At 39.1% G+C, this 23990-nt stretch overlaps 1 protein-coding gene across 1 annotated transcript in view; it reads right to left on the bottom strand.

The window, feature by feature from the left end:
- The window catches only part of LOC136886360 (serine/threonine-protein kinase/endoribonuclease IRE1), a 387729-nt gene that overhangs the window by 150580 nt on the left and 213159 nt on the right, over nt 1-23990 (bottom strand). The window contains exon 9 of the mRNA XM_068231041.1: nt 16080-16498. Coding sequence (XP_068087142.1) covers nt 16080-16498 — 419 coding nt within the window. The remainder of the gene's footprint in view (nt 1-16079; nt 16499-23990) is intronic.

Here is a 23990-nt window from a genome sequence, read left to right as displayed (position 1 = left end):
TTTATTTATTGATTTTTCAATTACACACATTTCAGTGTACTTTGCATTTTAGGCAGCCTCTAAATTGAGGAATTTTATTATGTTATATAATATGTATATAAGGTTAGAGAAAACTGAAGTGTTTAAAAGAATCCTCAAACAGTATTTTACTAGGAAAGTAACTGGCTTGGTTTTTGTTTTGTATTGATGTTGTATGAAAGTTATAAAACATGAAACAATTATGAACTTTCTTAAGCAGCAGAGTTCACCTTCACAGCGGTGTTTGGGCCGATGACCTTCGATGTTAGGCCCCTTACAACACCAAGCATCATCATCATCATCATCACAGCGATGTCATAAACTCTCTTTCTCTGCTCACTTTGTTTTCTCTATTCTTCAAGTTTATTCTTTGTCTTTTTTAGCCTCTATTCATTGCTTCTGAGTTTTGTTTTTCATGGTATATTCCCTCATCTTTGAATAACCTGACAACCTTGTTGGTTTTTAACTCATCACCAAGAAAACATTAGACTTGAGAGCAAAAATGGAAACTTGAACTACTTCTCTGTGTCGTCATTGTCGTCCTCATCATCATCATTTTCCCTTATCCAGCTCCAGGTGGATCAGGGTATTTATGGCATTTTTCCATCTTCCTCTTTCCTTCCACCATTCCTCTTCCACAATCTTGCCCCAGCCTAAATTTCATCTTCTTTTGCGCTATTCACTGATTCAATCCACCTTGTTCTAGGTCTCCCACTTGCTCTCTTGCCCTCGCACTTTGCCTCCAGCATCTGTCTTGGAATTCTATTCTCCTCCATCCTCTTTACACGTCCAAACCACCTTAGTTTATTCTTTTCAACTATCTCCTATACCAACCTCCTTCCTAACATCTTCACTTCCGACTCTGCCTTTCCTTGTCTTTCCTATCATACTTCTAGGAAATTTCATCTCACTGGCTTGAATTCTACAAGTCTGCCAGTCAAAGTCCAAGTCTGTTGCATAAGTCAGTATGGGTACATAATACATTATCTCTTTACTTTTCCTTGGCACTTCTTTGCTCCAAACAAGTTTTCTTATACTTTGGTAGAATGCATTACTCTGCTGTACCCTCCTGCTAATCTCCATGTCCACCCTAGCATTTTGCATTAATTCTCTTCCTAGGTATTTAAAGCTGTCTACAATTTCCAGACTCTCACTTCCAATTTTCACAGTGTCCTTTACTCGCCTTTTCCCTCTCGACATCACCATAGTCTTGCTTTTCTCTGTACTGATTTTCATGCCATACTTCTCAATTTTTTTGTTCAGTACATCTAGTCGTTGTTGCACTTCTTTGCAGTTCTTTACCCAGATCACATCATCATCTGCAAATAGCAGTAACTTCATCTCTTTATCTCCATAGGCTTCCTTTGTTTCCTTAACATTTCACCCATGACCATAATAAACAAAAGAGGTGACAGCACACTCCCCTGCCTTAGTCCAATCTCATTCCTAAACCATTCTGTCTTGCCAGCTGGGGTCAGTACTCTGCTAACACAGCTGCTGTATATTGCTTCTCTTCCGAGTCTCCTTTAAACCACGGTTTCCTAAACCTCTCTGGGGACACTATCATATGCCTTTTCTGTATCTATGAAAGTCATGACCAGATCCTTTCCATATTCCCAGTTTTTTCCCATCAACTGTCTCATGCTGAAGATTGGGTCCACTGTAAATCTCATGGTTAACCAAGAGAGCAACAGTTAATTGAATTCAAACCTCTTGGCCAAGACTTGTCATGAAACTGAAAGAGAGTGTGTGTTTCAGTGATAGCAAATGGTCTCTGCAAATTTTAAAGAGTCTGGGTTTTAACAGTTCAAACATATAGTTTCCCTACTTTTACGTGGCATAACTCTGAAGAATATCATGTCTCATCATTAATGCACATTGTAAATAATAATCCTTTTAGATTAATAACAATAATTCCGGGGTTCCCGTGGTTCACAGAGGGATAAGAAGCGCCTCAGTTGAATGGCTGGACAAGGAATTAACTAAAGCAAAATTAACGTAACAAATTTGGCAAATTTATTTCTTTCCTTTTGTTAAAATTGAAAGATAGAAAATCTGAATGAATAACAAACAAATATAACAGGTATTTAATGAGTTTGTCAGCTCTAACAATATCAGGGACTTAGAAGTCCAAAAATCAGGTACAAAAACTTGTAATAATTACCAGGCAGTTGATTTATACAGAAAGGAGCCTTATTGCTCTTGACAGGTACAATCAAAAACAAATACGCTCCACGAAGGTACACTACTCAGGAGTCTGGGCTCTGAAATACCATAGTTCAGCCTTGCAGAGGCAGTCAGTTTCCACTAATACACAGAAATTACACTAGGAAACCCATCAGGTGATCTCACTTTAGTGTGTTCATAATTACTCCACAATTCCAATAACATTAAGCACTATTCCGGAAGGGAACCAAGACACACAAACAGTTACTGAATAATCAGGGGGCATAACTGCCCATACTACATGGCCTTAATGGAAAAAAAAAATGGTTGTACATAATTGGCCATAAACAAATGCAAGAAGGCGAAACACCTGCACTCCTTATACAAATTGTTAAAACCCTAAGTGGGCTTATGGCCCAATGATACAGAGGCTAATCCTATACTATAAGATGTGACTAAAGGAGGAATATTTAAGGCCAAGACAAGATTTACGAATTTTGAAGTTTCAAAAAAATTTATAGAAACCCCAATGCAAGGTAGAATGGGAAACAACAGAGGGTCATCACTCCTTGTTCCCTTACATTACATATATCCCAGTAGAGAATAAAACCCGAGTCCTCCGACTTTCCAAAAATTCTATATTGAAACCACCTTACAAAATTATATTTAAAGAAAAGAGGTTGAAACCTTCCCCTCAAATTACCTACAGAAGCTATCACATGTCTAGGTAAATTCTGCCATTAACTTGTGCCATTGGATCTTCCTCACGCAGGACTCGTCCCTGCCTCCCTTAGGGTACGTTCACGCTGCAGCTTCGCAGCTGGAACATGGATGCTCACTCTAGCACCTCGCTGCTGGCTATAGCCAGGCTGCTCACCATGGAGCTTTTAGCCTGCAGCAGTTTTGCGCACACACTGCTGCCAGCTCTCAGGTGCAGCCGAAAATTCAACAGTGGAAGTGATAGTTAAGGCTATTTGTATTTTGCATAACTTGATTATAGATATGGAGGGGCTGAACACTTAGACTACAAAGATGTACTTCCTTAAGCTACCCCATCGAGGAGAAACAACGCAGCTCCAGCTGAAGCTTTTGAAGTGCAGAATAAATTCAGAGATTTTTTTAACGAGTGAGTCGCAGTTCTGTTGGCAAGTGTATCTTACAATAATTTGGTGTACTGAATGTGTAAGAAAAAGTGTAAAATGCCTCGCATGGATTTTTCAGTGCATTTCTACTGCGGGAGTTGACTGAAGAATGAAGTTACAAATGCTTCATTTCATAATTTAACAGTGTACTTCTGAATAATGTAAAATAAGGGGTTATGGAGTATCTCATTTTGACTTCAGTTAGGTCTCTTAAACAAAATGTATTTACAGTTTGAAAAAATAACTGTCGAACTTTCCATGAAAAACAAGGTATTTCATATAAATCACCTGCTAGTAATGATACAGGTCCCCTAAATAGCAAGAATAAAACAACAAAGTTGACATAATTGTTCCGCATTCTTTTGCCACTTCATTCCATAGTTTGATGGTGATGATGATTGTTGTTTAAAGTGGGCTAACATCTAGGTCATCGGTCCCTGATGCTATGAGATAAGACAAAATGGATTATAAGTTATAATTAACCCACTGACTAGGATTAAAAAAATTTTAATGATGAGGAAAATTATTATGAATTTAAAAAATAATCAGTGAATCTAATTTGCAATGCCATATTTTCCACTAAAATTAAAGAGAGTAAATGTAATAAAATTGAATAAGGCACTGACATAGAAATAAACTAATATATTTAATTCAAATTAAAAATACACAAAGATAGATAAACACACGGTCATTAGAATAAAATAGTAGTTAACAATTTAAAAATTAAAAAGAAACCTCACTTTTAAACACTATAAAACAGGTCACTATCCTTCATAAAACTGAGAACGAGGTCTACTGGCCGCTTGTCATCTCATCGCTCCTTTTATCCCATATGAAGCTCTGAAGATGATTCGCATGCCACTGGTTCCAAATCGCATTGCATTTGAAAACAAGTTCAGATAGCAAGTGATCACTGAACAAGTGTGTAGAGAGTGAAAAGAGGAAGAGTGGGTGACCTTGAAAGAAACAATCAAAGTCCAAGTTACAGGATAGCCGGCGATGCGCCAGGCTCGAAAATCAAATGTATTTGAGACCATGGATGTGGCGAAGATATCGGCCAGCAGCGCAGCTATAAGCCAGGCTCCAGGGTAAAAGCACCAACTGAGATCCATTGGTTTGTTTCAGCATCACCTAACATCGAGCAGTGAGGCTTGGCGATGTGTCAGCTGTGAAGCTGCAGCACAAATGTACGCTTAGGTCAAATCACACTCCTCAGCACTGAAGCAATTCAGACAAGATGGCCCTAAAGTGGCCTGCTTTTACAGTACGCATAGGGGAAACTTCCAGAACTGATAGGCTGGATTCCTGTACATACCCCTGGTTTTAATTGGTTAAAGAACATATTTCCAAGTATCTGATCGAGGAGGAACCAGTTGAAGTGTTGACAATTTCGGTACACAAATAAAAGAAATCCTCAGAAAAAAGGTTTGCCAATCACAAAAATAAATATTACTCTCTTCAGTAGTTATTCTTTAGTCCAGAAGAGGGAGCAACTAAATCAATGGTACAGACATCCAACTGTAGACGACAAAATCTTTGGAAGTTTACAAGTTCAAGTCCATTGGCATTGAGGGCCTTAGAGAAGGCATGCAGTTTAAATAGCCGGGGAAGGTGTACCCCTGGTACAGACCTCTAACCCCGAAGATTTTAGAAAGGGTTGAACAGCATTGAAATCTTGAAGTACATTAGCACATAAATTTTGAGAAATACATTCGTAGGCTGGAATATACTTGGTGAAGGGTCCATTCTTGCTTATTTGTTTCAGCTTCTTGGAGTAGAGTTGTCCGAAGTAGTCCAAGCCCGGGCTGTAGTGCACAGGGTTGACGGCATGAGCGGCCACCACTGCCAACGTCTGGATTGGATGTTACGGACTCCTTGGGTATCCTGAGATACCATCCTCCCAATACATTGAGGGGGAGGGCTGAAGCCAAGGTGATGAGGGCCCAAGACCAAATAAATTATATTTTTAATCTCGCATTATTATCTTGAAGTATACACAAAGACGCACATAAAATGCTGTCAGTTGGTACACATATTTATTTACATTTATTTACAAATTAAATACACACAACCTTAATCACTGGCGTCGCAATCAAAACACTTCACTCCGAAAACATCAACAAACCACCATTTTAACAACTGCCTATCACTAGCACATGGAGATTACAACCTTGAAACAGATGACTGCTGACAAGCATGTCGTCCATAATACAAGGTCACAAGTACAATTCCTGTTAAACCATAACTCCAACTAAACAGTAACACGTCTCTACCATCAAGACCACGCCACGGCGCACGAGTCTCGTTCGGATTCTGGGGGAGACTCGACATCATGCAAGAGACGAGTCGGAGCGTCTCGGTGTACCCCGAAGAGTCAAAAATTCAGACCAAAATCTAAAACCTTTCTAGCAACTTTCAACATAAATTCACTTACACAAACTGGCAAGCTGAAAACCCTCACCAAAGCTCTTCACGAAAATCAGATATCCATAATGGCTCTACAGGAAACAAGGTACCCAGATGAAGAGATTTTTGAATCCGAACGCTACCGATTTTTTAAGAGCAAAGTGCAAAGAGGAATCCTCAATGGAGCTGTGATGCTTGGAACCGCGTTTGCTGTTAGAACCAAGATCCTTAAATCGGTTGCAAATTTCGAACCTGTGAATGACAGATTGTCTATACTCACAGTTAAATGCGCGAACAAAACCTACACCCTAGTTAACGCACATGCTCCTACAAACGATAAGAACAAGTCTGATCCACACGAAGCTGATAATTTCTGGGACCTACTGGATGAAAAATTAAACAAAATCCCCAAACACCATGTCAAGCTTCTTTTGGGTGACTTCAATGCCCAACTAGGTCATGAACAGAAGTACAAGAAAGTTATAGGAAATTATCCCGCTCACAAAAGAACCAATCCCAACGGCAAAAGACTGGTGTCCATTTGCGAAAATCACAACCTGCAGGTCATGTCGACCCACTTTCGCCATCTACCCAGAAAGCAAATGACTTGGCGTTCTCCCGTCCAAGCTCTCGGAGAGTTCCAAATTGATCATGTTGCAATCTCCAGGAGAAACAGCCCTGAGATTATGAATGTCAAGGTAAAGAAAGGCATCAATGTGGCCTCAGATCATTATATGTCTCTTATCAAATTCAAACCAATTCCCGCAAACACAAGGAAGACAACGAAACAGATCACACGCTTCGACAATGATAAACTTCGGCAAAGGGTCGAGGAGTTCCAGGAGAAGGCTAGACCAAAAGACTGTGACTTTAACAACACCAAAAGTCTCCATGTTGAGGCCGCCAAAGACGTTGCAGAAATCAAGAGAAGCAAAAAGCATGCCTGGTGGAATAGTACCTGCGAATCAGTCCTCCAAGAAAGACTCAGTGCGTGGAAACAGTACTACTCTACGAAATCAGAAAATGATTGGGAAACCTACAAAACCCAACGTGCCCAAGCAGCTAGGGTGTTCAGAACTGAGAAACGTAAACACGAAAAATCTCTCATTGAAAAGATAGAACAAAACTTTAGGAAGAATGAAAGCAGAGAGTACTACAGAGCCTTCAAACGCAAACTCACTGGCTATAAACCACCATCTCTATGCTTTGAGCGAAAGGACGGCACACTGGCGACGTCAAATGAAGAAAATTGCAGCATTCTGGCAGATTACTTCAAGAATTTACTTAATTGCTCTAAACTGCAAAGCGCCATTGAGACCAAGGAACCCTTACTCAGGTACCCAGACTCCAGACCACCCGACAGAGATGAAATCAAGCGCCACATTGCCCGTCTCAAAAATAACAAAGCGCCAGGGGAAGACTCAGTAGTTGCAGAACTATGGAAATATGCCCCAGAGGAATCACTTGATCTTGCAAAAGCAAATAGAAGAAATTTGGAACAAGGAGACCCTACCCGAAGATAGGAAAATAGCTTTGATCCATCCATTACACAAAAAAGGCAGCATGAAGAACATCAACAACTACAGAGGAATATCCTTGCTACCCGTGACTTACAAAATTCTCTCACTTGCCATCCTGGAGCGTTTGGAAGCACAAGTCGAACATCAAATAGGTGAATACCAAGGAGGGTTCAGAAAAGGTCGCTCAACAGCTGAACAGATCCAAAATCTCAAAACGATTATCAGATATTGTACATTAAGGTCCAAGCAGTATGTGTCTGCCTTTGTGGACTTTAAGAAAGCGTACGACTCCATTGACCGGGAAGTGCTGCTAAACATCTTAAATGAATTTGGAGTTGATCTGAAACTGCTGGCATTAATTAGAGCCACCCTGACTGACACAAAATCCAAGGTGAAGTTCCACGGATGTCTCTCGCATTCCTTTGACATCAAAACAGGAGTCCGACAAGGTGATGGGCTATGCCCGATACTCTTCAACTGTGTTCTTGAAAAGATCATCAGAACTTGGCAGGTGAGATTACAGGAAACCAACTACAGTCCATTGAGAATAGGAACCAAATCCAAGGGGATCGCAACAGACTGCTTAGCATTTGCCAATGATATTGCTGTTCTCTCAAACGACATAGAAACCGCTAGAGCTCAAGTTGAAATTTTAAAGGAAATTGCCGAACAAACTGGTTTGCAGATATCGTTTGAGAAAACAGAAGTAATGACTAACATCAAAGAGGCTCCACCAAAACTCCATACAAAATACGGGGACATCACCCGAGTAGACAAATTCAAATACCTGGGTGAGATCATCATGAAAAATGGACTGGACAAAGAAGCACTTCAGGAGCGAGTACGCAAACTGGAAATAGCCTACCAAACATCCCGCACAATCTACAACAAAAAATGCCTTTCCCAAAACACCAAGATACGTCAATATGAAACAGTTCTGAAGCCAGTAGTTCTATATGCAGCCGAAACCCTGTCTCTAAATGCCAACAAAGGACTCCTTGAAGAACTGGAGAAAAGAGAACGCAAAATTGTGAGAGGAATCTTGGGATCAAAGTACAGAAATGGAATCCATCAAAAGAGATCCAACAAGGAAGTCTACAGCAAAATAGAGAAAATTACCGACACAATCAGAAAAAGACGGGCACGATTTTACGGTCATCTGAAAAGAATGGACGGAAGAAAGTTAACTAAAGAAATCTTTCACTTTTTTGATTCAAACCCCAAAACCACAATTCCCTGGTTTAGAAATACCAAAGAAGACCTGCAAATGCTACATATCTCAGCTGAAGACGCCCATAACAGAGATCTCTTCCGCAAGAAAATATTGACGAACGGGCTAAACCGAGACGAGCAACCGAAGAGAAGACACGATGCCCCTTGGACAGAGGAGCGTAAGCAGGCCCACTCACAAAGAATGAGGGAAATTTGGGCTCTAAAGAAGGCCAAGTTCAGTGTCAAATGCAACAAGACTTAACGTGGCCCTTGATGGCCCCAGCGAATTATATAATAATAATAATAATAATAATAATAATAATAATAATAATAATAATAATAATAATAATAATTGTATCAGGCGGTACACCTCCACGCCGCTAGTTCAAATATTGCGCCAGTTGAAACTCCTCTACAGGAGAAAGCCTGAACTATAAAAAACTGTATTAACTCAACAGTTTCTCCGAAGATGGCTATGCGTGAATTTTGATGTATTTTTGTTTGTAACTGATCAAGAAGTGTGGACGTTCTCTACCAGATGTCTCTACTAAAAACTATGATTACGCACTCTGGGGCGAAGGAATGAACTTTCTTGAAGAAATTTTGTATTCTTAAGTTTTGTCTTTACTACATTTTGTTCTTTTATTTTTTGGGTTGGCAATATTAATATTTCCGTCCGCCAGTTTTGAACTCAGCCAATCCCGAATTTATTTAATTAATTTTTGACCAATAGTGTATGTCTTCTTCGATATGGATATGTAGCTCTAAGCTATCCAATAAAGTTGAGGGGGTGTGTCTATTCATTCCTGAAAGGTCTTGAATTTTCCACGAGGGTATAAAAACTGCTGATTTTCTTGCCTCGGGGCCACTTCAGTAACATCTAACTTAGTGTGTGGATATGTAGCAGGGGGCGGGAAGCGCCTCTTTCTTCAAGCAGCAGCTCTTCAACATGGTAATGGCCTGTTAACATCTTTATTTCTCGCTAGCTCAGCAGTTTAACTCTCGGGGAGGGTTCGAAACCTTTTAGTATGTAACCTACCTTTCAAATGTAAATTCCTTTCAGTCTATGTAAAAACTACAAATATCTTTTACTGTAAAGTGGGGATAGAGAGTGCTTTACCCTCTCAAACTCCCCTTCATTTTGAAACCGAGGTGACTACGTTTTTATAACCGTTTCTTCTCTTCCTTAATATATTAAAGTTTTCTCACACGGGTCACCTCCTTAGCTTGGGATTAGCCCCTGTGTTTCGGCCTAGAGCCACTTAGGTTTTAAAGGGTATTTTGGAGTCGAAGTTTACGCCTCCAGTTCCTTCTGTACTTTGGGCCAGTAACTCATCCTGATGTTTTGTTCTCTTCATGCAAAGGCCCTGTAGGTTGGGTATTAGATACCCCTGTTTCACTGTATGTGTGCCTTGAGGGCAGTTAGGAGTAAGGATTGTTGTGGCCTTTGATACATACATACATACATACATACATACATACATACATACATACATACATACATACATACATACATACATACATACATACATTACATACATTATCATTATAAACTGTTATGCCTTTCAGCGTTCAGTCTGCAAGCCTCTGAGAATTTACTAAACGTCACCACAATCCTCGATTTGCAACCAGTGTTGTGGCCTCATTTAGTTCTATACCTCTTATCTTTAAATCGTTAGAAACCGAGTCTAACCATCGTCGTCTTGGTCTCCCTCCACTTTTCTTACCCTCCACAACAGAGTCCATTATTCTCCTAGGTAACCTATCCTCCTCCATTCGCCTCACATGACCCCACCACCGAAGCCGGTTTATGCGTACAGCTTCATCCATCGAGTTCATTCCTAAATTAGCCTTTATCTCCTCATTCCGAGTGCCCTCCTGCCATTGTTCCTACCTGTTTGTACCAGCAATCATTCTTGCTACTTTCATGTCTGTTACTTCTAACTTATGAATAAGATATCCTGAGTCCACCCAGCTTTCACTCCCGTAAAGCAAAGTTGGTCTGAAAACAGACCGATGTAAAGATAGTTTCGTCTGGGAGCTGACTTCCTTCTTACAGAATACTGCTGATCGCAACTGTGAGCTCACTGCATTAGCTTTACTACACCTTGATTCAATCTCGCTTACTATAATACCATCCTGGGAAAAAACACAACCTAAATACTTGAAATTATCGACCTGTTCTAGTTTAGTATCACCAATCTGACATTCAATTCTGTTGAATTTCTTACCTACTGACATCAATTTAGTCTTCGAGAGGCTAATTTTCATACCATACTCATTGCACCTATTTTCAAGTTCCAAGATATTAGACTGCAGGCTTTCGGCACAGTCTGCCATTAAGACCAAGTCGTCAGCATAGGCCAAACTGCTTACTACATTTCCACCTAACTGAATCCCTCCCTGCCATTTTATACCTTTCAGCATATGATCCAGGTAAACTACAAACAGCAAAGGTGAAAGATTACAGCCTTGTCTAACTCCTGGAAGTACCCTAAACCAAGAACTCATTCTAGCATCAATTCTCACTGAAGCCCAATTGTCAACATAAATGCCTTTGATTGATTTTAATAATCTACCTTTACTTCCATAGTCCCCCAGTATAGCGAACATCTTTTCCCTCGGTACCCTGTCATATGCTTTCCCTAGATCTACGAAACATAAACACAACTGCCTATTCCTCTCGTAGCATTTTTCAATTACCTGGCGCATACTGAAAATCTGATCCTGACAGCCTCTCTGTGGTCTGAAACCACACTGGTTTTCATTCAACTTCCTTTTAACGACTGATTGCACCCTCCTTTCCAAGATGCCAGTGAATGCTTTGCCTGGTATACTAATCAATGAGATACCTCGATAGTTATTGCAATCCTTCCTGTTCCCTTGCTTATAGATAGGTGCAATTACTACTTTTGTCCAATCTGAAGGTACTTTTCCAACACTCCACGCTAATTTTACTACTCTATGAAGCCATTTCATCCCTGCCTTCCCACTATACTTCACCATTTCAGGTCTAATTTCATCTATTCCTGCTGCCTTATGACAATGGAGTTTATTTACTATCCTTACTATCCTTTCACTTCCTCAAGCATAATTTCACCAACATCATTTTCCTCCTCCCCATGAGCTTGGCTGTTTGCAACACCACCAGGATGATTTCCTTTTACGTTGAGAAGATGTTCAAAATATTCCCTCCACCTCTCCAGTGATTCCCTGGGATCTATTATGAGTTCACCTGAATTACTCAAAACACTGTTCATTTCCTTTTTCCCTCCCTTCCTAAGATTCTTTATTACTGTCCAGAAAGGTTTCCCTGCTGCTTGACCTAGCCTTTCCAGGTGATTACCTAAATCTTTCCATGACTTCTTTTTGGATTCAACAACTATTTGTTTTGCTCTGTTTCTTTCATCTACGTACAAATCCCTGTCTGCCTCGGCCCTTGTTTGGAGCCATTTCTGATAAGCCTTCTTTTTACGTTTACAGGCTGCTCTCACTTCATCATTCCACCAAGATGTTTGCCTTTTCCCATCTTTACACACAGTTGTTCCTAGGCATTCCCTTGCTGTTTCTACTACAGCATCCCTGTATGCCACCCATTCACTTTCTATATCCTGAACCTGTTTACTGTCTACTGTTCAAAACTTCTCACTAATCATATCCATGTACTTCTGTCTAATTTCCTCGTCCCGGAGATTTTCTACTCTTATTCGTTTGTAGACAGATTTCACTTTCTCTACCCTAGGCCTAGAGATACTTAGTTCACTACAGATCAGATAGTGGTCTGTATCATCGAAAAATCCCCGAAAAACTCGTACATTCCTAAAAGATTTCCTGAATTCAAAGTCTGTTAAGATATAGTCTATTATGGATCTGGTATCCCTAGCCTCCCATGTGTAGCGTTGAATAGCCTTATGCTTGAAGAATGTATTCGTAACAGCTAAACCCATACTAGCACAGAAGTCCAGCAAACGCTTCCCATTCCCATTAGTTTCCATATCTTCCCCACATTTACCAATCACCCTTTCGTATCCTTCAGTTCTATTCCCAACTCTCGCATTGAAATCGCCCATTAGCACTATTCTATCCTTGCTGTTGACCCTGACCACAATGTCACTCAATGCTTCATAAAACTTGTCAACTTCATCCTCATCTGCACCCTCACATGGTGAATACACAGACACAATTCTTGTCCTAATTCCTCCCACTGACAAATCTACCCACATCATTCGCTCATTTACGTGCCTAACCGAAACTATGTTGCGTGCAATGGTATTCCTGATAAAGAGCCCTACCCCAGACTCTGCCCTTCCCTTTCTAACACCCGTCAAGTACACTTTATAATCTCCTCTCTCTTCCTCCTTATCTCCCCTTACCCGAATATCACTTACTCCTAGCACATCCAGATGCATCCTCTTTGCTGACTCAGCCAGTTCTACCTTCTTTCTTCCATAAACCCCATTAATATTGATAGCTCCCCATCGAATTCCATTTCGTTCACCAAGTTGTTTCCAAGGAGTCCCTCGCCTGTCAAATGGGAGTGGGACTCCATTACTCCCATAGGTCCAAGGCTTGCTTAAAGTGTTCTGAGCTTGGTAAATTCATGAAGCAGGATGCTGCCCTACTTGCACATAGTCCAAGTGAGGATCTCTCCTCTAACGGGTTATGGACCACCGGTGAATTGTATAGTCCTAGCCGCCTGAGTACAAGGAGGGCCACGACTCAGAATATGTCCGAGAAGCCCACTCCCATTCCATAGCAACTGGTATCCCGACTCTCAGGACCACTTACTAGGCCACTCAGCCGTTGCCCATGGTTCACGAACTAGGACGTGACTACAGTAACCCACAAACATGAACCATTGGCCTTTGATAAGGCTTGTAAAATTGAGAGCAGGTCCGCTCTTTCTGGTATTTTGGAAAGTGCCTCTAGGAGGCTTAACATTGTAGTTAGGAGCAAGTGCTCCTTGAAATGATGGGGTTTTCTGCCCCTTTGCTTAATTCTGTACTTTGGTAAAATTGGGCTAATAGCTCAAGGATTGTAATTGTGGGGCTCGAAGCCCAGATCTTGTAATTATCCCCTAACACTTATAATTTCTTTGTACCTGATTTTGACTTCTTGTTGACTTGTTAAGTTTTCAAATTCTATGTCACCACTGTTAAGTTTTGAAAATATAACCTCTGTTGAAATTTTAATTCATCTTTCGAACTTGTAGTTAGATCCATTCAAGCCCGCACCTTCTTTCATCTCTGCTGATCCAGCAAAACACGGTAATAATAATAATAATAATAATAATAATAATAATAATAATAATAATAATAATAATAATAATAATAATAATAATAATAATAATAATAATAATTCGAGCTGGATACTTGCATTTTTTACCCATGGGTGAGAGAATATTGTTTTCATGTTATATCAGTTTATCACACTTGCGTCAATCTTTTAGAAAGTATCATTATACATGGGTTTCTATTTTAATACTACAGCTCAGAGCAGCTGGGGTGGCAGTGCGCAAAGCTCTATGCTGTCATTACATTATATCATTCTCCTATCTTACCAATCAGAATAATTTGAGCTGAATGAGTGTGTGGTGTTAAATGAAGAAAGATTATTTTGCAAATATAGATGATGAAATTGAAGCAAGTGTTTAGGTTTTAGTTCTGAAGGAAGCAGAAGGAAGTGAACTTCATGTCTTGCATAGGTAAGTTTGAGCTATTAAAAGTCTGTGAACAATCTGAAAACATGCAACAGTAAACAAAGAATGAGCTAGAGGTGACACAAGGATATACCGCCACTTCACAGGTATTCATGTCAGCTTCATACCGTGTCACTGATTGAACGGTAATATGCAAAGTAAACATGTCCATTAGAACAAGCGGGATCATCTGATTACGATCACCTGGAAAAATCCTGGTCTCCAGAAACCATTAACTGTCATAAAACGTCTTGTTTTATTTAAAATTTAAAATATCTTGCCGAGACTTCCTGTTGAGAGTTAGCGATTGAAGTGTGTATTGGTGTGTATTGTGTGCGTGTGATTGGTAATTGTAAAATTAAAAATTGTTTCTGTTAGTTTTATATAATGTAAACGTAAGGGTAGTTGATAAGTGTGTACATTGTAAGTGTGTGTGTGCAAGTGTCTGTGTGAGATAGAAAAGAGGACTGAAGTAACGAACTAATAAGCTAATAAGCTGCATATTGTGTGGGTGTGTAACTTAAGCTTAATTTAGGAAATAGTATAAGTAGTGTAATTAGTATAATTAGTAATAGGCAACCTTAATATTATTTGTTGTATTGTGGTTAAGTGAAAGAGAGGGCCGTGTGCCCTAACTTCGCCACATGAAAGAAGCCATAATAAATAAATGAAATAAATAAACAGATGTTGCACCTTACATTCGTAAAGTCTTGGGATTGCCTATTACTCTTTTGGTCCTAATATAAGACTGGGAATTTTATGTTTTTATGTTAAAATGTCATAAAAACCGCAGTCGTTTTATTTGCACACGTTTCATTTAAAACATCTGTATCATTTTCCACTCGTACTGACTTGTGCAGTGAACGTGCTTACCAGCTGAGATCAAGGTTATGAATAATTGTAATTTCTGAAGTTTTTTGATGATATTTTTTCTCTTCTCATTTTTATTGTAATTAGTGACGGGCAGATTTGAATATAATGCATTCGCAAACTTTTGAGAACCGATACCTACATTCGAAACCATATTCTTGAGTTCAACATAACCTGTATATGTCAATATAAGCCTAATTTACGTGGAACAAGATTTTCAGAAACTTACTATGAACAATACACCGGTGACCAAATTAAAATGGAAGATTAAGACAAGAAAGGATTTTGCCATCATGCTGGGCGCTTTTGTATCTGATGTGCTTTATTTTATTGCATTAGATTAGATTAGGTTGTTTGGCTGATCAAAATTGCTGAAATGAAAGAAGTTTTCACAAAAAACTGATGAAGTTTCCCTGGTATAACTGAATATAAAGTATCGAGATTTTTAACTCGCGTACCGATAATTAATGTTTGAAGCCGGTCCCGTTGTCTAACTTGCCTGCCTCTCACCCAGAGGGCCCAGGTTCGATTCCCAGCCAGGTCAGGCATTTTTACCTGGGTATAAGAGCTGGTTCCAGGTCCAGTCGGCCTACGTGATTACCTTTATTTGAGGAACTATGTAATGGTGAGATGGCGACCCCGGTCTAGAGAGCCACGAATAATGGTCAAGAGGATTCATCACATTGACCATGCGTCACCTCGTAATCTGCAGGCTGTTGGGCTGAGTAGCGGTCGCTAGGCAGGCAGAGGCGCATTGGGGCTGAGGTTTGGTTTGGTTTAGGAGTGTTTGTAAGATTATAATTACATGTATTTCATTTTTGTAATGTTTAGCCAAATTGTTGAGGGTTTTCATTCATTCCCGGATTTTCTGTTTTCCCTTTTGGTCCATCCAAAAACGGAGAATCAAGGTTCCAATGTATTTGAATTTGCATATAAAAATAACTTCTTTCTCACAAGATACTTGTATTGCCCCACCCTGGGAGTCATCCCTCATCACAATGCCTAATTTTAAAATCTAAGAATGAAATGAGGTCTTACTGTTAATACCTGGATGCGAAGGTACCACATCATGGAAAAGACACAGCTGAAGCACACAATCACCACTAGCTTGAGGAACTTGTTTTCCTGTTGATTAATCCATTGCTTGCCAGCTTTAAATGAAACACTCAAGAAGTCATGTGATAGAAGGTATGAGACATTCCCTTCAAGTACTTTCTCCCAGTAACCATGAAGTACATCTTTTTCCTTCAATGGTTCTGTCTGAATACCGATGCTACTTCTCTCTTTGACAACTTCTGGCCACTGAGCAATTTTTGATAAAGACCTATATTCATATCTTGAGCTCTCTGCTTTGGTCTCTTTTTCATCAACAATGAGATGGCCACGTGTAGTAGGTCGCAACATTAAACTGCTCTTATCTGTTATCTGAAGCCTAGTATTGCTATAATCAGGAACAGCATAGTGTCCTAAAACAAAAGGTAATATACATTAAAAATAAATCTATGTATGATTGGCTACATTAATTAATTATGCAATCTATACACATACAAACACAATGAATAAGAGATGTCTTAAGAGTCAAGTACACTACATTAAAAAAAAAAAATTTTTTTTAAATGCTTATGACTAAACTCCCAAAGCTTTGCAATGTCTTCCAATGAATTCCTATATGAACAGCAAGCTTAAACGTGAATTTAACAAACCCTTTTCAAACCACATTCATGGTCATGGCACAGATTCAAAACTTCAAAAGGGTTAAAAGATTAAAAAATGAACTCATACAAAACATCCAGCATTCTGTGAGCACAATTTCCTATGGTTACTAATTAGAGGTTGCTCATTATCAACTAGCATCTCAAACTATGCTCTTGACTACAAAGAAAATATTTATAGGACTATTATTTTAAAGTTCCCATGATTGACTACAGTGACTATATTGATACAGTGCTACCAAGTCGGTTCAATTTCTGATCTGCCACGCCTGGAATTGCAATATCTATTAAGGAAACTATTTAAAACAGTTTATGTTGGATCAACCTTGTCAATACACTTTTAATGATTGAAAATTATTTATTCTAACATACATGTTTCAGGAACAATATCCATTCCCTTCATTAGTAAAGTCAAATCAAGGAATAAAAAACTATGTAACACACTCTTTAATAGATTTAAACAAGTCAATATAGGATCAAATAAAATACCTATTGTGGTTAAGTTTATCAACCTGGAGTTGCATTCGTTCATCACATTTCTCCCTAGCACTCTATTGTAAACACGTTGTTTTAATAGCTGTAGTTTGCAGAGTTGGTGAAAATGTTGGGTTGTTGTGCTTTTAGCTGTATGAACAGGCATTTTTTTTTTTTTTTAGAGCCCAATGGCTTATCTTATGCGAGGTTAACTCAAATGTTTCAAAGAGAGCACATTCATCATCACCTTTATTTCCTGTTTCCAGCTTCCCAGGTTGGGTTGTGATTCAAGGACCTCCATCGCTGCCTGTCTCTCCAGCACTATTCTCCCTTTTTAAGTTCTTCCGGTTTTCCTCCCTTCTTCTCTATGCACTCCCACACTGAATCTGTCCACCTCTTTCGGAGTCTTCATTGTGGTCTCTTTCCTGTTAAGCTTTTTTTGGCACTCTCTCTTCTCCCATTCTCATCATATGTTCATACCACTTCAACTTTGTTGTTTCTATCCTGTCTTGAAGTTTCAAGATTCCTGTCCTTTTCCTTATCTCTTCATTTCTAATTCTATCCTTTCTGGTCTTGCCCTTGATACCTCTTAGGAATTTCATCTCCGCTGTCTGTATTCTACTTTCCTCTCATCGTGTTTTAGTCCACGATCCAGCTGCATAGCTTAGTATGGGTTCATAATAGGTTGAATATAATACTTTCTTACATTTTTTCAGGACATCTTGGTTCCACAAAATACCCCTTACACTCTGGTAGAAGCTGTTTGCTTGTTGTATTCTTTTCCCAATTTCCTTGGTTATCTTTCCATCATCTGACTATTGTTTTGGTTTTCTCTGTGCTTACTTTCATCCCAAATTTGTCTATCTCTTGATTCCATACATCTACTTGTTTTTGTACTTCCGTTTCATCCTCATCCCATATCACTATATCATCTGCAAACAACATGGCTTTTGTTGCCTGTCTTCCCAATCTCTGTTTAATGTTCTTATGAATTTCATCCATGACTATTACAAAAAGTATGGGGAATAGTACACTCCCCTGTCAGAGACCAGTTTCAACTTTAAACCATTTTGTTTTTCCTATACTAGTCTTCACCCAACTAACACAATTTTTGTACATAGCTTTTATCATTTGCACTTCCACTCTGTTAACTCTTTTATTCCTTAATGTCTCCCATACCAACTGTCTGGGCATATTGTCAATAAATGTCATCACTATGTCTTTTTCTAACTCCCATCTCTTCTCCATCATATGTCTTAATGTAAAGATCAGGTCAAACGTTGATCTCTTTCCTAAAACCATACTGTTCTTCCATTCCTCTTTCTAGTGTCCTCCTCAGTCTTTCTTCCAATACTCTCTCAAATATCTTAGCTACATGGACAATAAGGGTGATACCTCAGTAGTTATTGCATTCATTTTTATCACCTTTTTTAAATATTGGGATAATTAAACCCTTTCCACACTCTTCTGGGATCTCTTTCTTGCTCCAGATTATTCTAAATAATCTATACAGCCACTGTAGCCCTATTGGTCCTGCTGCTTTTAACATTTCCATAGTTACCTCATCCACTCCTGTTGCTTTACCGCTCATCATCTTTTGTATGGCTTCCCCTATTTCTAACATCGATATCTCCTTTTCTTCTTTCCCCTTTGTTTCTTCTTGCTCCTTCTCATCTACCAGTTCACTATATTTAATAATTAGCAGTTCTGAGAAGTATTCTTCCCAACTTTTTAGTATGTCATCTCTTTGTGTCAATATCTACCCTGTTTCAGTTTTTACAAATTTTGTATCTTCCCTATTTTGTAAACTATTCTTCACCAAACCAAACAAAACCTTTTTACTTCCCTTTATATCCTCCTGTAAAGTTTCTTTGAAATTTTCCCAGCTCTTCCGTTTCTTTCCTTGTACTATTGGCTAATTTATATTTCTGCCAATTCTCTGTACTATTGCTGCCTATCCACTTCCTCCAAGACATTTGTTCCTCTTTAACTGCTTCCTTTACCCTGCTGTTCCACCAAGGAGTCACCTTTTCATTTTTCCCTGATAGTCTTCCACAGGTGTTTACTGCACACTTAGAAATCCATCTCTGAAACATGTCCATTCCTCTTCCACACTGTTCAAGTCATCTTTGGGAATTTCTTTCTTCAGATCCTCTTGAAACTTTTCCCTTATTTCTTTCTCTTTTAACTTCCATCCTTTTATTTTTCTTTCCCTACATTACAGTTCGTAAATAAGTTTACATTACAGTTTGAATTATAAATTGAAGATTTTTTTTCTAACTATATTGTTGTAAGTCACAAAGTAAGTCTACTTACATACATACATACATACATACATACATACATACATACATACATACATACATACATACATACATACATACATACATTATCATTATAGACTGTTATGCCTTTCAACGTTCAGTCTGCAAGCCTCTGTGAATTTACTAAACGTCGCCACAATCCTCAATTTGCAACTAGTTTTGTGGCCTCATTTAGTTCTATACCTCTTATCTTTAAATCGTTAGAAACCGAGTCTAACCATCGTCGTCTTGGTCTCCCTCTACTTCTCTTACCCTCCATAGCAGAGTCCATTATTCTCCTAGGTAACCTATCCTCCTCCATTCGCATCACATGAACCCACCACTGAAGCCGGTTTATGCGTACAGCTTCATCCATCGAGTTCATTCCTAAATTAGCCTTTATCTCCTCATTCCGAGTACCCTCTTGCCATTGTTCCCACCTGTTTGCACCAGCAATCATTCTCGCTACTTTCATGTCTGTTACTTCTAAACTTATGAATAAGATAGCCTGAATCCACCCAGCTTTCGCTCCCGTAAAGCAAAGTTGGTCTGAAAACAGACCGATGTAAAGATAGTTTCGTCTGGGAGCTGACTTCCTTCTTACAGAATACCGCTGATCGCAAACTGCGAGCTCACTGCATTAGCTTTACTACACCTTGATTCAATCTCACCTACTATATTACCATCCTGGGAGAACACACAACCTAAATACTTGAAATTATCGACCTGTTTTAGCTTCGTATCACCAATCTGACATTCAATTCTGTTGAATTTCTTACCTACTGACATCAATTTAGTCTTCGAGAGGCTAATTTTCATACCACACTCATTGCACCTATTTTCAAGTTCCAAGATGTTAGACTGCAGGCTTTCGGCACAGTCTGCCATTAAGACCAAGTCGTCAGCATAGGCCAAACTGCTTACTACATTTCCACCTAACTGAATCCCTCCCTGCCATTTTATACCTTTCAGCAGATGATCCATGTAAACTACGAACAGCAAAGGTGAAAGATTACAGCCTTGTCTAACCCCTGTAAGTACCCTGAACCAAGAACTCCTTCTACCACCAATTCTCACTGAAGCCCAATTGTCAACATAAATGCCTTTGATTGATTTTAATAATTTACCTTTAATTCCATAGTCCCCCAGTATAGTGAACATCTTTTCCCTCGGTACGCTGTCATATGCTTTCTCTAGATCTACGAAACATAAACACAACTGCCTATTCCTCTCAGAGCATTTTTCAATTACCTGGCGCATACTGAAAATCTGATCCTGACAGCCTCTCTGTGATCTGAAACCACACTGGTTTTCATCCAACTTCCTCTCAACGACTGAACGCACCCTCCCTTCCAAGACCCCAGTGAATATTTTGCCTGGTATACTAATCAATGAGATACCTCGATAGTTGTTGCAATCCTTCCTGTTCCCTTGCTTATAGATAGGTGCAATTACTGCTTTTGTCCAATCTGAAGGTACTTTTCCAACACTCCACGCTAATTTTACTACTCTATGAAGCCATTTCATCCCTGCCTTCCCACTATACTTCACCATTTCAGGTCTAATTTCATCTATTCCTACTGCCTTATGACAATGGAGTTTATTTACTATCCTTACTATCCTTTCCACTTCCTCAAGCATAATTTCACCAACATCATTTTCCTCCTCCCCATGAGCTTGGCTGTTCGCAACACCACCAGGATGATTTCCTTCTACAATGAAAAGATGTTCAAAATATTCCCTCCACCTCTCCAGTGATTCCCTGGGATCTATTATGAGTTCACCTGAATTACTCAAAACACTGTTCATTTCCTTTTTCCCTCCCTTCCTAAGATTCTTTATTACTGACCAGAAAGGTTTCCCTGCTGCTTGACCTAGCCTTTCCAGGTTATTACCAAAATCTTACCATGACTTCTTTTTGGATTCAACAACTATTTGTTTTGCTCTGTTTCTTTCATCTACGTACAAATCCCTGTCTGCCTCAGCCTTGTTTGGAGCCATTTCTGATAAGCCTTCTTTTTACGTTTACAGGCTGCTCTCACTTCATCATTCCACCAAGATGTTCGCCTTTTCCCATCTTTATACACAGTTGTTCCTAGGCATTCCCTGGCTGTTTCTACTACAGCATCCCTGTATGCCACCCATTCACTTTCTATATCCTGAACCTGCTTACCGTCTACTATTCGAAATAAAAATTTTGGTACCAAAAGTGAAGAACAAAATATCTGCAATTCTGGTAGCTGTCATGATTTATTGAACACGTTTCTAATGAGGTGCACTGTATTTAGCCAAAAAATTGATTCGAGAATAAAGTAAAACTATCCTCAGCAGCAAATCTGTGGCAACACGTTGCTGTTTGAGTCATCAGTCCATAGACTGGTTTGATGCAGCTCTCCATGTCACCCTATCCTGTGCTAACCTTTTCATTTCTACGTTAACTACTGCATCCTACCTCTGCTCTAATCTGCCTGTCATATTCATACCTTGGTCTACCCCTACCGTTCTTACCACCTACAATTCCTTCAAAAACCAACTGAACAAGTTCTGGGTGTCTTAAGATGTGTCCTATCATTCTATCTCTTCTTCTCGTCAAATTTAGCCAAATTGATCTCTCGCTAATTCGATTCAGTATCTCTTCATTTGTGATTCGATCTATCCATCTCACCTTCAGCATTCTTCTGTAACACCACATTTCAAAAGCTTCTATTCTCTTTCCTTCTGAACTAGTTATCCTCCACGTTTCACTTCCATACAATGCCACGCTCCACACAAAAATCTTCAAAAACATCTTTCTAAATCCTATATCAATGTTTAAAGTGAGCAAATTTCTTTTCTTAAGAAAGCTCTTCCTTGCTTGTGCTAATCTGCATTTTATGTTCTCCTTACTTCTGCCATCGTTAGTTATTTTACTACCCAAGTAACAATATTCATCCACTTCCTTTAAGACTTCATTTCCTAATTTAATATTTCCTGCATCACCTGCCTTCATTCGACTGCACTCCATCACTTTTGTTTTGGAATTATTTATTTTCATCTTGTACTCCTTACCCAAGACTTCATCCATACCATTCAGCAGCTTCTCAAGATCTTCTGCAGTCTCAGATAAAATAACAATATCACGGCAAATCTCAAAGTTTTGATTTCTTCTCCTTGGATTGTGATTCCCTTTCCAAATTCCTCTTTGATTTTCTTTACTGCCTGTTCTATGTAAACACTGAAAAGGAGGGAGGACAAACTGCAGCCTTGCGTCATTCCTTTCTGGCTTGATGCTTCTTTTTCAAAGCCCTCGATTCTCATCACTGCAGACTGATTTTTATACAGATTGTAGATAATTCTTCGTTCTCGGTATATGATCCCAATCACCTTCAGAATCTTAAATAGCTTGGTTCAATCAACATTATCGAATGCCTTTTCTAGATCCATGAATGCCATGTATGTGGGCTTGTCCTTCTTGATTCAATCCTCTAAGATCAGACGTAAAGTCAGGATTGCTTCACGTGTTCCTACATTTCTTCTGAAGTTTAACTGATCTTCTCCCAACTCAGCTTCAACTTGTTTTTCCATTCTTCTGTAAATAATATGTGTTAAAATTTTGCAGGCATGAGATACTAAACTAATGGTGCGGTAGTTTTCACACCTGTCAGCACCGGCTTTCTTGGGAGTAGGTATAACAACATTCTGCCGAAAATCGGATGGGACTTCTCCTGTCTCATACATCTTACACACTAAATGGAATAACCTTGCCATGCTGGTTTCTCCTAAGGCAGTCAGTAATTCAGAGGGAATGTCATCAATTCCAGGTGCCTTGCTCCTATTTAGGTTTCTCACAGCTCTGTCAAACTCTGGCCTCAAAATTGGGTCTCCAATTTCATCAGCATCAACACCCTCTTCTTGTTCCAGAACCAAATTATCTAAATCTTCACCTTGATACAACTGTTGGATATGTTCCTGCCATCTTTCTGCTTTGTCTTCTTTCCCTAGAAGTGGCTTTCCATCTGAGCTCAAGATTACTGAGATGACTAAGCTTAGATTTTCTTTAATAATGTTTACTGTTTCCTTGGTTGGGATATTTAAGTACATGCTAGTTACATCGAATTAACACATGACATGATTAGGCTGTATTTAAAATTTTTGTAATTGTTCACTAAACTGTATTGAATTTCTTAATGGGGAAGTGTTGTTAAGCTTATAATGTTTTTTAAGGAAACTGTGTATGTATCTTGATGCCTTGTATGTTGGACTATTCTTACTTTTGATAATAAGTCTTATAAGAATTTCAGCATTACGGAATTTAGGCAAAGCCCTTGCCTTAGGAATGTTCGGATTCATATTAACTAACTTTTGTGTTTCATGTTCAGATAGTAAAAAAAGTTGAATTTTTAAGCAACATTTTGAGGTTGCATTGAACTCGGGCTATGGGGTCTTTACTTATTAAGGAAAAAGATCTATCTGAGAAAAAAGTTTCTGTT

This window comes from Anabrus simplex, chromosome 1 (genome assembly GCF_040414725.1).
Source record: "Anabrus simplex isolate iqAnaSimp1 chromosome 1, ASM4041472v1, whole genome shotgun sequence".
Taxonomy (NCBI): Eukaryota; Metazoa; Arthropoda; class Insecta; order Orthoptera; family Tettigoniidae; genus Anabrus; species Anabrus simplex.
The sequence above is the reverse complement of the archived record's forward strand: the minus strand, read 5'-3'. Positions and strand labels throughout refer to the sequence as shown.